This window comes from Haliotis rufescens, unplaced genomic scaffold, assembly GCF_023055435.1.
Source record: "Haliotis rufescens isolate VD_foot unplaced genomic scaffold, xgHalRufe1.0.p SCAF_25, whole genome shotgun sequence".
Taxonomy (NCBI): Eukaryota; Metazoa; Mollusca; class Gastropoda; order Lepetellida; family Haliotidae; genus Haliotis; species Haliotis rufescens.
This window is the reverse complement of record NW_025963946.1, coordinates 302,926-317,500: the sequence shown is the minus strand read 5'-3', so window position 1 is coordinate 317,500 and position 14,575 is coordinate 302,926. Positions and strand designations below refer to the sequence as shown.

The 14,575-nt window shown below is 42.9% G+C and overlaps 2 protein-coding genes across 7 annotated transcripts in view; one reads left to right on the top strand and one right to left on the bottom strand.

The window, feature by feature from the left end:
- LOC124152633 (inosine-uridine preferring nucleoside hydrolase-like) overlaps positions 1-4,883 on the top strand; it is a 7,987-nt gene extending 3,104 nt beyond the window's left edge. The window contains exons 1-6 of one of the 4 annotated variants that reach the window (XM_046525625.2): positions 123-236; positions 622-809; positions 1,402-1,576; positions 1,728-1,844; positions 2,735-2,868; positions 4,223-4,883. In XM_046525625.2, coding sequence (XP_046381581.2) covers positions 630-809; positions 1,402-1,576; positions 1,728-1,844; positions 2,735-2,868; positions 4,223-4,555 — 939 coding nt within the window. In that variant the 5' untranslated portion in view covers positions 123-236; positions 622-629 and the 3' untranslated portion in view covers positions 4,556-4,883. The other 3 variants (XM_048402227.1, XM_048402226.1, XM_046525624.2) reach the window with 3 other exon arrangements.
- LOC124152635 (D-beta-hydroxybutyrate dehydrogenase-like) overlaps positions 1-14,575 on the bottom strand; it is a 39,146-nt gene that overhangs the window by 7,377 nt on the left and 17,194 nt on the right. For 2 of the 3 annotated variants that reach the window (XM_046525627.2, XM_046525626.2), the window contains exons 2-4: positions 8,745-8,895; positions 7,053-7,174; positions 5,826-5,948 (exon numbers count right to left, since the gene is read on the bottom strand). In XM_046525627.2, the coding sequence (XP_046381583.2) occupies positions 5,826-5,948; positions 7,053-7,174; positions 8,745-8,893 (394 nt within the window). In that variant the 5' untranslated portion in view covers positions 8,894-8,895. Of the gene's footprint in view, positions 1-5,825; positions 5,949-7,052; positions 7,175-8,744; positions 8,896-12,164; positions 12,187-14,575 lie in introns of those variants that run through there. The other variant, XM_048402228.1, reaches the window with a different exon arrangement.

Sequence of the window (14,575 nt, the reverse complement as noted above, 5' to 3'; positions counted from 1 at the left end):
GGGGGAAGGGGTCCTAAATATCATTAACTATATTTGCAATATACAGGCTAAATATTCGTCTGTTCTTCCTTCATTCATAAATCTGTGGTTGATAACAAACTGTCCTCCTCCCTTTTAAATGCTTCACTGACACGCAACGGAAACAACCTTCGACCTTCCCGCACCGGTGCACAGACTGCGCATACGCCATCAGAATACTATCTTGCGACAGGGACTTGTGATAAACTGTATCTCAGGCAAGTGGATTTCTCAAAGGAGAATTCATAGATCATATACACGCAAGTACTCATATTTGTATATTGCAACGGCGTCCCTTGTTAGTCAATTGAAGCAAAATACGGAAAATGTAGATCTCGGTGAACTCCCATTGTCCCATTTACTCTGGCCCATTTTATTGACAAACTATTCGTGACCTGTGACCTACTGCTTGACACACTTGAGACAAATCGTGGAAACGCTGCGTTGAGAACTGTAGGCGTTCCGCGTGCAGCGGTAGAATCCATTTCTATTCAACAGGGGACTGAGGTGTGGCGCTGATTGGTGTTCATAACATATGCATACTCGACGGAAAGTAAAATAAAACTGTAAATTTCTTAAAATCTCATTCCATGTTATTGACAGTTTCAGCTATGGGAAGAAAGGTAATTTTGGACGTTGACACTGGGATCGATGACGCAGCTGCTATTATCCTGGCAATGAGTCACTCGGATGTGGAAGTGCTGGGGGTCACGTGTGTCAGCGGGAACATTCACATAGACAAGGTCCTTCGTAATACATTTCGAGTACTCAAAGTGTGTGATCGACTTAATGTAAGTAATTTTGACCAATACAAAAGTATTTAAAAGGATGTTTGCTGGCGTATATCTATAAGTATTTTCAAAATACGTAGGTTTAGTGTCTCACTTCGGAAAAAGACCCACACACAAAGGCCTTCTTTTGAGTTAGGCATTCTCATTTGTCGAACACAATTTATTGCGATTACATAATGGGTATTTATGCAATCCTTTGAAGTAGACAATATATATATACTATTCTTGATACGCCTCGCCTAGATGTTTTCTTGGCCCGTGAAGATCCGGATTAAAATAAGTCTTCAGCAATCCATGCATGTCGCAAGAGGCAATTAACGGGATTGGGTTGTCAGGTGTGCTGGCTTGGTTTATGCATGTCATCGTTTCCCATTTGTCCATGATCTCAATCAGGGGTATGTCTGGTCCAGACTCGATTATTTACAACCGCCGCTGGAATATTAAGAGTGCGGCTTTAAACAAAAAAAAATGCTGAAGACCTGGACTCATTCCCTTTTTGAGTCAATGAACCTAATTCTTTGCGTGACCTGCCATAACTTAAGGGCGGAATAATAAATGCGGCGTAAACTTCAATTAACTCACTTCTATTCAGGTTCCGGTCTTCAGGGGAGCAGATTCCCCGATTTTATCTCACAATCGCGAGCCAGTTTGTTTCCATGGTAACGACGGATTGGGAGATTGTGATTGGGATGAAGAGATCGATACAAGTCTCGTCCAATCAGAACACGCCGTAAATGCACTTATTCGACTGGTTAACAAGTTTCCAGGTACAAGTTCATGAATCTTACGCAAGGTTGATATCAACTATAATTCTCCCTCTCACTACATATGTTATTGTAACATGAACATATTTTCATTGTGCTTTAGTATTAAGTCGTCACGTAAAAAATAATCACTATTTACTATATTCATAAACAGGGGAGATTACTTTCGTTCCTCTTGGACCACTTACAAACATAGCACTGGCGCTGAAGATGGACCCGGAGTTCGGCAAGAAGGTTAAAGATGTGTTCGTCATGGGGGGTAACTATAAAGGTACTAAAAACCAAACAACCCGTAATAAACAAAAAATAACTATAACGGTACTTTTTACCAAATATACCCACGAACTAAGTTAGCCATCCCAAAGTTAGCCATCCTGGGACCTGCAAATGTGGGCCCACGGGTTTCGATTACCCTATACGACGGAAGAAAAGTGATCAGCACTAAACTAACTGGTTTTCAACCACTGACTTTCTCACATACGTGGGCTCACATGCAGCCATCTCTATTAAGGGGGCACGGGTGGCCCAGTCGTCTGAGGTGCCGCGATTCGCTGTGCAGAGTTGCGTCCCTTGGGCACGCCAGAAACCTATGATTGTGGGTTCGAATCCTGGTTCGACCCGATTATGTTTCTAGGTTTTGTCAGCACCATACACGCGCTCGTGGGTTTCACCGAAGTTGTAAACGTCTGAGACCTGCATCACTTCGGGCTTTCCTCCCACATTAAGCTGACACGTCGTGATATAACTGGAATACTGTTAAAAGTGGCGTTAAAACCAACTCACTCACTCCCTCACTCACTATTAAGACAAATATAGTGGGCACTTTGGGAATACTAATTTTCACGAGTTTTAAATTAAACGACAAAACCGTGTTTAATTTTCTGCAAGTTACAAATGGAAAGATATAAATAAAACAAATTCAAATTGGTTAAGGACACTGTTTACTTTTTGGATTAGATGCAAATTAATACTTTGACCAACTACAACGCGCAGCGTGACTCGCCAACACGAAAACAACGAATACGAAAGCAACGGAGACAGCTTCAGATTGTCATTCGTAGAGTGATCTCCCTTCCCAAACATGATCCACTGATAATATCGTCGGAAAGTAAACGTCACAATGAGCGTAGAGTACAAACATGTGCAATGACCTTTCCCTAGGTATAGGAAACGTCACGATGAGCGGAGAGTTCAACTTCCACTCTGACCCGGAAGCGGCCTTCATCAGCCTGCACGGCCTCCGTGACGTCACTGTTGTCCCCTGGGAGACCTGCATGGACGCGGACCTTCCCTGGGTGCGTACATTTGGTCATGAAGCAGTTCACAGCAGTGCATGCTGAAGGACAGATAATTTGAAGTTCGTATGGGTGGGGATGCAGGGGACATCCTGTGTTAAGGAAAAACATTTCCTCATTTCAGGGGGGCACGGGTGGCCCAGTCGTCTAAGGCGCCGCGATTCGCTGTGCAGAGTTGCGCCCCTTGGGCACGCCAGAAACCTATGATCGTGGGTTCGAATCACGGTTCGCCTCGATTATGTTTCCAGGTTTGTCAGCACCATACCTATGCTCTAGGGTTTCACCGAAGTGGTAAACGTCTGAGACCTGCATCACTTCAGGCTTTTCTCCCACATTAAGCTGACACGCCGTGATATAACTGGAATACTGTTAAAAGCGGCGTTAAACCCAACTCACTCACTCCTCATTTCAGAGAAAAGAAAACAGTGGCTGAGTATACGTACTGATGAAAACGAATATGAGAACAATGAAAAACATAGGGAAACAAGCTGTACTGTCAGTACATCTGACATAGCGCATACAAATTCAACACAGAATCAAATGTTGAGATGTGTTTGTGTGCATTGTTTCCAAAGCGTATTTGGTAGACAGGCTGGAAATCCATGACAGCACGTCATTTTACTGTCTAAAACTACGTGTTCACTCATTTCCAACAAAAACCTAGGCCCTTTGAGTGATCCGTCACGCCATCAAACGTATGCCATTAAAAAGTATTTGGCCTCGATAACCATCCAGATCATAGAATGGGTCAATGGTCACAAGCAAGTCTTGCAGCCTTGGACTGTTTTTCCGGGTGAAAGTTTCAACAAATATTCTCAGAATATTACTACATGTTATATTTTGACATTCCCTCTTGGAAATGAGACCAAGCCTAACAAATTCAATCGGTAAACGTTATCAAGGTCACATGACCCAGAGGAAGCCGCTTGTTTTCCATATTTAATCAAAGGCAATAATTCAATATGTAAAAACAATTATTAATTCATGGCGTTTCGACTTTTTGTCCATGACCGTATTGTCTGGTTCCTATTTAGGGATAATAGCTTGAGGAAACATTGATGGATTGGGACCATATTGAACTTAAATTATTTTATTAATCAACTCAGTCAAAAGACGTTAGAAATGGTACTTGTTGTAATCCTGCCTGGCGCTTGGCATAAGGACTGGTCTATATACCGTGTCTGATAGGGGTATTCATGTTAAACTGCCGCATGGTATCTGAATGGGCTAGCACAATAAAATTACACCTCACCTCAATAACTTGCCGAATTGTTCATATTAACGAAATCATTGCGCCCATGTAAATAATTTAGAGGTCGAGACACCATTCGCAAAGACAATATTTCTTCTGCAGGCCACGTATGACAGATGGATGAAGGTTGAGACTCCAAAAAGCCGGTTTGTGGAGAGGGTAACTAGTTTCTGGGTGGTGAAACGCGACTTCCGGTATATCCGGAAGGGCATCCGGCTGTGCGATCTGAACGCCATGGCAGCCTGTATTAACGAAGCGGCCATCTTGGAAAAGCAGAAGGTTTATGCGACGATAGAACTTTGCGGCACTGTAACGCGAGGGCAGATGGCTGTCGATTGGAGGTCACATTCTGACGAAACTGCAAATGTTACCGTCATAACGAAAATATGTACCGAGTCCGTGGCACGGATGTTTGAAGAGGCTCTGAATGGGTGAAACTGGGGACTGTGTCTCTCAGTAACCGCTGTGGTCATACGAAGCGACGAAATGGATAGGGTGGTCAGGTTCAGTCACTTGGTTCATTGCGAGTTATCGTACACCAACGGTGTGCGACGCTGCCCAAGCCAGTCACTGGGTTGTCTGGTCCAGAATTAATTTTTACAGGCCGCCGTCATATAGATGGAATATTGGGACGTTAAACAATAAACAAAAAGACCAAATTGTTTTTTACAGTAACTCTTTGCGATTAGATGTACATGTAGAAATATGTTTCAGATTTGAAATACCCGGTTACATTAAAAGTTCAATATCTGTTAGACTTTTGTTCTCTGGCATCAGAGAGGGCAAGCTGTACCAAACTGTTTGGTTGACAGATATTTTGGTGGATTATCTCCAAATACCAAATGGTCGGATCCTTACGTTGCTTTACGTTGTGAGATCACGGCGTGTCATGCTATGGGCGGAACCAGACATGTGAACCTTGCCATGGAAGAGTGAGTGAGTGAGTATGGTTTAACGCCGCTTTTAGCAATATTACAGCAATATCACGGCGGGGGGCACCAGAAATGGGCTTCATACATTGTACCCATATCGGGAATCGAACCCGGGTCTTCGGCGTGACGAGCGAACGCTTGAACCATTAGGCTACCCGACAGCCTCATGTGCATCAGGAGCACGGGTGTGGTGTATAAGAGGCGTATCACGATCGTGACATGGGAAACGACGCAACTCTGTCCAGACTTTTGGCTAACCGTTCGCCGGTTCTTATTTAACCATAGTCTTTTAAATATCAATTTATTATTCTCCCAAGGGGCAACTTTGAGGGTTTGTTTGAGATGGAGTATTCTTCGGCCACGGCTACAAGACAAGACTTTTGGTCTCTGAAACTATTTTTGTAGACAAACTACAGTTATTGTTTTTGTGTATGTAAAACCAGAGGCCAAATTACCTTTTGCAATATACTTTGAACACATTTGTTGTTTAAACCTTTTGTGACTTTCTAGCCAAAAAAAAGGAGTGAGTGAATAAGTTTGGTTTTACGACGCTTTTTAAAATATTCCGGCCATATCACGGCAGGGGACACCAGAAAACATTGTTCCCATGTGGGGAATCTAACCCGTCTTCGGCGTTACGAGTGAACGCTTTAACAACTAGGCTACCCCACCGACGCCTAAGAAAAGGAAGCGTTCGCTCGTCACGCTGAAGTTCCGGGGTCGAATCCTTTCAGGAACAGTTTGTGAAGTTAACACCATGAGACGTCACTCACCTTTCTGTTTCATCCGCGAGAGGAAGTGTTTAGTGAGGAGGAAGGGCGCCGTCATGGTGATTGCGATCATCTCGTTCCACTTCTCCAAGGGGTAGTCTTCTACAGCTCTGACATACTGAATACCTGTAGCACAGCCACGGTGATGACGTAAACCAATTCGAAGATATTGCGTGTGAGTAAGTGAATGCTCTTGACACTGCATCAAGGTGGTCTATAAGTAATCGATTCTGCGCTACACAAACCAGTGGTTGATATAATGAGCCACTCCCACACGTACGATGAAATGGAATCAAGACTTTCCACCCGACAAGCAGTGTGGGAGTTTACCCCAGGTCCTCCCGGTGCTTTGTCCAATAGGAGCGGGTAGTGAGAGAGTATGGTTTTACGCCGCTTTTAGCAATATTACAGCAATATCACGGCGGGGGACACAAGAAATGGGAGGGGGCGGTTTGTTTAATACATACACTAGGCTGAAATAATGATGATGTCGTATTACTGAGAGACATTCTGATCTGGAAGTAACAAAAAGAAAACTCGTCTTTCCCACACAATAATCCCCGTGAAGATCCGGGGTAGAATAGGTCTTCAGCAACCCATGCTAGCCGTAAAAGGTGACTATGCTTGTCGTAAGAGGCGACAAACGGGATCGGGTGGTCAGGCTCGCTGACTTGGTTGATGCATATCATCAGAGACCATATTTATTATATGGTCTCTGATGTCAGCGATCCAAATTGCATGGATCGATGCTCATTATGCTCGCTATTATGGATATTAATCACTGGATTGTCTGGTCCAGACTCGATTATTTACAGACCGCCGTCATAAAGGTGGAATAATGTTGAGTGCGGCGTAAAACAACAGACAAACCAACCAACCCAGCAACCTATGCTTGTTGAGGCGACTAACTGGATCAGGTGTATCATTGTGTCCAATATGGGCGTGACAGCAATACTGGTTTATCTGGCCCAAACTGGATAATATACCGTTAAATATTTCTGAGCGTGCCATCAAACAACATACATTCACAATATTAATCAGATCTGATTTCAACAAGAGATTGAGCCAAAACGATTCTAATGCTGTCTGATATTGCGATTGTTATCTCCCCTGTGTTGTTCAAATGTCACGTGATATCATTATAATCGTTAGCTCACCTGCACTGTTTTTATGTCATGTTTTATCCTGATCGTTATTTCACCTGCAGTTTTAGTATCATCGTTAGCTCACCTGCGTTGTTGACGAGGATATCAACTCCGTCTGGGTGTATATCGCAAACCTTGTCACAGAATGTTGCTATAGATACAGGGTCGATGAGATCAGCGGGAACATAATCAACTCGGCCTTTGTATCTGGAACACGCAGAGTAAGTGAGTGAGTTGGGCTTAACGCCGCTTTCAACAGTATTTCACTCATATCACGGCGTGTCAGCTAAATATGAGAGGAATTTATTGAAAAGAAAATTGTTCCCGATACTATTTGGAAAAAAATTATACTTCATACCGTTGGAAAATTGCCTGCCACGATTTTTTTTTACCAAAAAATTCAGGCAAATGGTCTATTCGTGACTAACTCGTGAGCGGAACAAGCCGAATAGCGACTCGTGCCCCTATCGTGGCCATTTTTGCGACCGGGTTCCGTCTTAGCGCAAACGGGCATACCAAAAACAATTGTCAACTCGTTGCGCAATGGTTCACATGTATTTCCTCATATATTATATATATTTCAGATGCAATTTAAAGCACACCGGGACATGCGGAATTATACAGCATGATTGAACACATTTAACTGTGTCTTGGGTATATTTTTAGATGCAAGACATATGTAAAATCAAAAATTATTTCTGAGGGATTCTTTGACGAAGAACTTGAAATCATACGCGCATTCTGAATGGTTTGTCGTATTTTCGCACATAACATTCATCGATTGGGGGACGAGTCTTCTTGCAGGTTACGGAAAGGGGCGAGGGGTGACGAATGACTCATAGTCTTGAAAAAATAATCTGGTTTTGTAGCTGTACCTGAAAAAATCTAATCTCGATACAAAATCCCAGCCCGAGAAAATCAAATTCTCGGCCCCTATTCCTTATCGGCACTCCGGTCTAATTACACTTTTGATTAGACAAGCAGGGTTAGCTCCCTTCACAAGGTTTGCAACAAGCTCCTCACAGCGATGGCCCGTTCGCGGAGCTCTCTATACTATCGCTGCCACCAGTCAAAACTCCCCACTGTGAATATGTGGCCACAACCATGCTTGGAGTTGAACTCGCAACCGAATGACCGTTATGTTTACAAACAAGTGACGACTGTCTTGACGCCGAATACACTTATTGCTGCTAAATTACTTTCTTCGTTTGTCAATTTGAATTTCTGTTTCATTAAAACTATCGTGTTATTGATATAGTAAGAATGTAAGGGAGAAGTTGGTTGATTTTCCGTTAGTCTGCAATCTCGAACCAATCTGATTATTAAAACAACAAAGTAAATTCATCTGGAAAACATGGTCAGTCGTAAACCTTTTTAAAATGAAATATCATGGCATTCCCAAAGATATAAACAAAAGTATGAACGTTACTACATTTGGGGTTAGAGGGCAAATTTCAAGATTCTTGTAATGGCCGCGCCCACACACTGGTGGCAGCGATGTTACCGAGAGTGTAACGAAGGAGCTTGGGTTTGCAAGATTCGCTGCTGATGCCTTGGTCACAAAGAGTATCCCCACATATCATCACTTACCTCGGGAACATTGAGGGCATGTCCTGACCAGATTACGTCAAAGATGTTTTTGAAAAGATGACAACGATGACCTATCTGACCGTGTTTCCCGTGTTTTACTTCATACTATCGCCCACTGGTTTGTGAGTTTAAGACACATAATTGTACATATATAGCCATGATATAGTGGTGTGAACAACATTCTCACTTTTTGAAATCCTCAAGAATGGAATTGATGAGCTCTTGGCTGCCTAAACCAGTCAAAATGATCGAACAGCCTTTCTCTGCAAGATGATTGGCTATTCCTAGACCAATGCCCGTTGTTGATCCCGTCACCAAAGCAACCTTTCCGTCCATGTCTGAAAAAGAGAAAGTTTTGTTTGTTTGAACATTGAGGCTAAATGAAGCCGGTCTGTACATAATACTGCTTGGACCTGACAATCCTGTGATTGACATTAGAACATCGATCTACGCATTTGGGACACGATAACATGCATTAACCGAGTCAGTGGGCCTGACCACCCAATTCCGTTAGTCGAATGGGTTGCTTGAAGACCAATTCTAACTCTTGATACCATTTTCATGTATGTGTCTTTTATCAAGCCAGCTCTGACTCTGGTATTCCGGGGAGCACTGGTACCAAGTACCCCATCCTTGTAACAATGACTGAATGTTGTTTTACTTTGCAACATTATTCCAGCTAAAGTACTGCGGCCTCAAATAACCGAGCCTGTTATTCAAAGTGTGTCAGATTCAGAAAATACATATTTTCTAACAATATTCCCAGTCGCCTCGGCCGCCTCCGTGGTCTTGTGGTAGAGCGTCCGCCCGGAGAGCGAAAGGTCTGGGGTTCGATCCCCGGCCGCGTCATACCAAAAGACGTTAAAAGATCGTACTTGTTGTCACCCTGTCTGGCGCTCGGCATTAAGGGGCTAAAACAAGGACTGGTCGGCTCGGAGTCAGTATACTGTGTCTGAGTGGGATATTCATGTTAAACTGCGGCATGGTATCTCAGTGAGCCAGCACTATAAATCGGCATCAGTCCGGACTAGTACAAGCAGCCACGCAAACACTTGCATGCACGTCGCTATATAAGTGCAATAATCTTGGACGCGACGTTAAACCCAATTTCACCTCACCTCACCCAGTCGCCTCTTTGTAACTTCTAACAGCTGCTCATGACAGTGAATTGGTTTGTTTAAATTTTTTGGAAAACGGGTCCGTTTATGACGTTAGGTGAGCATTGAATATCTTTTTAGAACGAGTAAGCCCAAAGCTGGATTTCAAGGAGATTCATTTTTCGTGAGTACATGTCTGCAGCAACGATATGAACAAAACTGATATAACTTGACTAACCCTTTCAATTTCAAGATTCCTGCACGTCGTTTTCACGATAGGATAACCTTTGACAACAAACAACCGTCCCCAACCAGGCCTTGTGGTTAAATAGTTTGTTCGTTTCTCCGAAAAAGGTTCTAACATGGGTACATTTCTGCTCTCTCCCGCCGTCCTGTTGCTAGGTTAATCGTTGCTTACGTTCGTGACCAAGGTGCACCCGCGTTGACCAATGTCAAATATAACCCCAGTTAACCTTGGTTGACCAGTGTCAGTTCATCTTAACTGATTGACGTCATCCTCGGTTGACCGAAGTTGCCCCAACCCACTGAACCCCGGAGTAGGCACTCTGGTCAGCAGCTTACTAGTGACGTCATCGTAAAAGTTAATTTGTTTCATATATTGATTCAAAAAAACAAAACAATACCAACATTTAAATGTAAATTGCCCTACGTTATGCTTGGTCAATAGCTCAGGTTGAATCTAGTCCACCCTGGTTGCCAGAAATTTGATAACCTCGGTTGACTTGGGTCACTCAAATTTAAATAGTCAAACGCACGTAGTGACGTGACATTGGTACCGTATATATACATAGTCACGACATAAGATTAACACACTTAAGTTTGACCTGGTTTCAAATTTCGTTGCCGCGAAGTGGTACTTGTTGATAGCATACTATGTGTTTTTTTTGTTTTTTTTATGTTGTTGTTTAACGTCGCACTCAGCAATATTCCAGCTATATGACGGCGGTCTGTAAATAATCGAGTCGGGACAAGACAATTCAGTGATTGATACCATGAGCATCGTTCTACGCAATTGGGATACGATGCCATGCACCAACTAAGTAAGCGAGCCTGACCACCAGATCCTGTTTGTCGACTCTTACGACAAGCAGGGTTGCTGAAGACCTATTCTGACCTGGATCTTCACGGGTCTGGCACCAAGTCACGTGTATGTTCATTTTGGTTAATAAACTAAGGCAATACGGGAGTTACATGGAAAACATTTCCATATTTCACTATCGAATACACACTGTCAACAAGTGTTTGTTTGTTGTTTACTGCAACACTCATCAAATTATTCCAGTTGTGACGGCTGTATGTGAATAATTGAGTCGGGACCAGACAATCCAGTGACTGACATTATAAGCATCGATCTACGCGTTTCAGAAAAGGTGAGCTCAAACATTTGTTCTTGTGGACTCAAACTCAAGCTTCAACTTTGAAAGGAATAATATTCATCTTGAATCTAAATTTCCAAATTATACCATATCATGTTGTAACAATGATTGAGTGAGTATCCTTTCGAGACAGTTTGTCGTTGCATTTAGTTGCGCGCAAAACAAGTGCATGTCCATACGCCAAATCACCATGTTCACGCCATGAACTTTTAGTGAGTTATGGCTTAATCACATGGAGTTCTAAGCCTTGGTATATATTTAAACACATTTTTGAATACGAGTTCGTTTTCTCTTATGGTTAACAGTGCATTGCCGTGTTTGGCTTTGCGGATCCATTTAGTCGCCACGTTCGCCAAACATGGGCTGCTGGGGACCTGTGTTCTTACTGTGTAAACCCACAGCAAACACTTTATCATTAACAATTTGTTTCAATAATTATGTTAAAATGTATTATATACTTAAGTGTGAAAGACTGAGATTTATATGGTGATAATTTCACAGCAGTGAGTGAGTATGGTTTTACACCGCTTTTAGCAATATTCCAACAATATTCCAGCAATATCACGGCGGTAGACGTCAGAAATGGGCTTCGCACACTGGACCCATGAGGGAAATCGAACCCGGGCCTTCGGCGTGAAGCTAATGCTTTAACCATCAGACTACACTACCGCCCCTACACGTTTTTGGGAAACAAATGTTTTCAAACAATAAATTACGCGCATAACAATGAACCCGTGAAGATCCGGGGTAGGCTAGGTCTTCAGCAACCCATACTTGTCGCAAAAGGCGACGATGCTTGTCGTGAGAGGCGACTAACGGGATCGGGTAGTCAGGCTCGCTGACTTGGTTGATGCATGTCATCGATCCCAATTGATTGGATCGATGCTCATGATGTCAATCACTGGATTGTCTGGTCCAGACTTGATTATTTACAGACCGCTTTCATATAGCTGGAATACTGCCGAGTGCGGCGTTAAACAAGAAACAAACAAACAAACAAACAGAACAATGATTTACGACGCTAACTGTGTAGTTATATCACAAGAGCATTCCTCGCCGCGTTATCAATCACGTAGTCGCGTCCTACATGTCTCCCCCCTCTCTCCCACTTACCAGCAGGTACTTCAGTGCAGCTTTACACAGGTAACACTGATGAGCGGATTACACACTGACACACATATCTGAAACACACTTTACCTCAACACCGTGTTTGTGCCATGCACTGGAACCCGAGCTGCCTTTCTGGTTTGTCAAAAGTGCCGGGTCGGTTTTCAAGATATTCGGAGAGATCAGGCCAAATTAATTATTTGATCGTCGAAAACCTGTTAAGCTTTTGTTTGGCTAAAATGAATGAGTGGGACATTTCACCTTCGGTTATGGGAGTTAGTTGGTGTGTGTTTGTGTGTGGAGGAATCAGACTTTGGTATTCAAGGATATTCAATAATATACTCTTAAAATAAAGTAGGGGATCATGAAATACAAATGTTAATACCACGTATTGGTACAAAGATATGTGTTGACGACAAACGTCCTATGAAAGAAGTTTATGTCTGTAAAACTTAACACCAAGACACATGCTATAGCTTGCACGTGCCTCAAGCAGTAGTGCCACACACGTGCGTAGTGTGTTGTCATTCCTGATTTTGAACTTTCAAGGAAGGTCGATTAATCGTTGTGGACCATTATTCTGCCCATCACGCAGTTGTGATTTACTTGATTTCATTCACTGTATGTGTAGCGATGCGGCGTCTGCAACGCGCGGAGTGTCTACTGGCTGTTGGCGTGCTGGAAACTGGCAGAGGTCAGCGTGCAGTGGCCAATACGTTCATAGCTTCACAGTCTGTGATAAGCAGACTATGAAACTGTTCAACAATTACCAAAAAAACGCAAAATGTTCACCATCGACCTTCTTCAGGGCGTCCAAGGTCAACGACAAAGGTTACATGATCGGTGGATCCGAAACAAGGCTCAGCGTAATCGAGCTCAAACGGCGAATCAAAATGCAGCAAATTTTCATCAGACTGCAGAAGTACGGGTAAGACGATTAGAAATGTTCTACATACAACCCATCCCCATGCTCGACGGCAAATCGTCACATTGCCAACATACGTCAATTGTGTACACAACGTCGAACTTTGGAAATCGTCGTTGGTCACGTGTCATGCTTTCAGATGAGTCTCGATTATTTACAGACCGCCGCCATATAGCTGGAATATTGCTGAGTGCGGTGTTAAACAACAAACCAAACCAAAACCAAAACTTCCTTGAAAGGATTGGTCGAGGCTGGCGACGACGTCGAAATGAACGTCAAACCAATGTCAACATGAGACCTCATGACAAATGTGGCGGTGGATCTGTGGGTCGGCATCGCTATGACTGGATGAGCCCCACTCCATATTGTGCAAGGAAGGGTCCCTGAACAGTACTATCGGGACAACATACTGACATCCTTTGTTGTCCCGTTTGCAAGGGATGTGGCTTGGCGTTTCGTCTTGCAGGATGACAACGTGCTCATCGTACACGAATTGACAATGCTCACCTCCGGCAGTGCAACATCCATAGAATGCTATGGCCATTAGAAAGCCCAGACTTTTCTGCAATTCAACAAATCTGGGGCATGATAATCAGACGTGTGCGTCAACGTCATAGGCCGCCGACCACGTTGGATGAACTTGGCCAGGCCTGCAAGAGGCTTTGGGCCGGCTCCCGCAAATCGCCATTTGTACAGTTTGCCTCGTCGAGTAAATGAATGTTTGACAAATCGTGGCCGGATTTCGCAATACTGATCCTAAAACGTCAACTTTGAAATATCAATCTGACCCCTATCGTCCTTCTAGATCGTTGGCGGCTGTAACATCTACTGCCATACTTCTCTAACGGTTGTAATGTGTTCCCAAATCGTTATTAATATCATAAAACTATTACTAAAAATAATAATATCGCTTACAATTTTTTGAAATTTTATGTTATTTCCAAGTATCGCCTACTTTTTTTAAGAGTATATGAAGGAATTTTTTTGGCTTGGTTTTGTGTCAATGATGTTCATATGTTACTTTCAAACGGCGACATTATTATCTAAAGACCGAATACGGAATTACCGTTCATCAAATCATCCATGGCGGTACGATTAAATCCCGTAATTTTAGCTAAATGTCGGAATAGCAAGAAAAACATATTCGTTCCAGCGGCCACATGCATATTCTAACGTTGCAATCATTTGGGCAGATAATCTCATTCACGAGAGTTCATTATCTAAGCGAGAAAAACAAGTTGTTGTCTTGCAGTGTCTGGGTCAATATGTAGAACATATTTAAGGACGTTGAGGTCGATAAGCATATTCTTATCACGAGCGCTTAAGTTCTTGTCAAAAGTTAATATACTAAGTATACGAACAATGTCAGCAAATTACACTTAACCTTGTTTTGCCTTCAAAGCTAAACCTCGAGTGTTGTGGTATGGGTGTAACGTTTGTTCTGACTTAGTAAAGTATGATGTATCTGATATTTAGAATGAGTTGGTTGTGG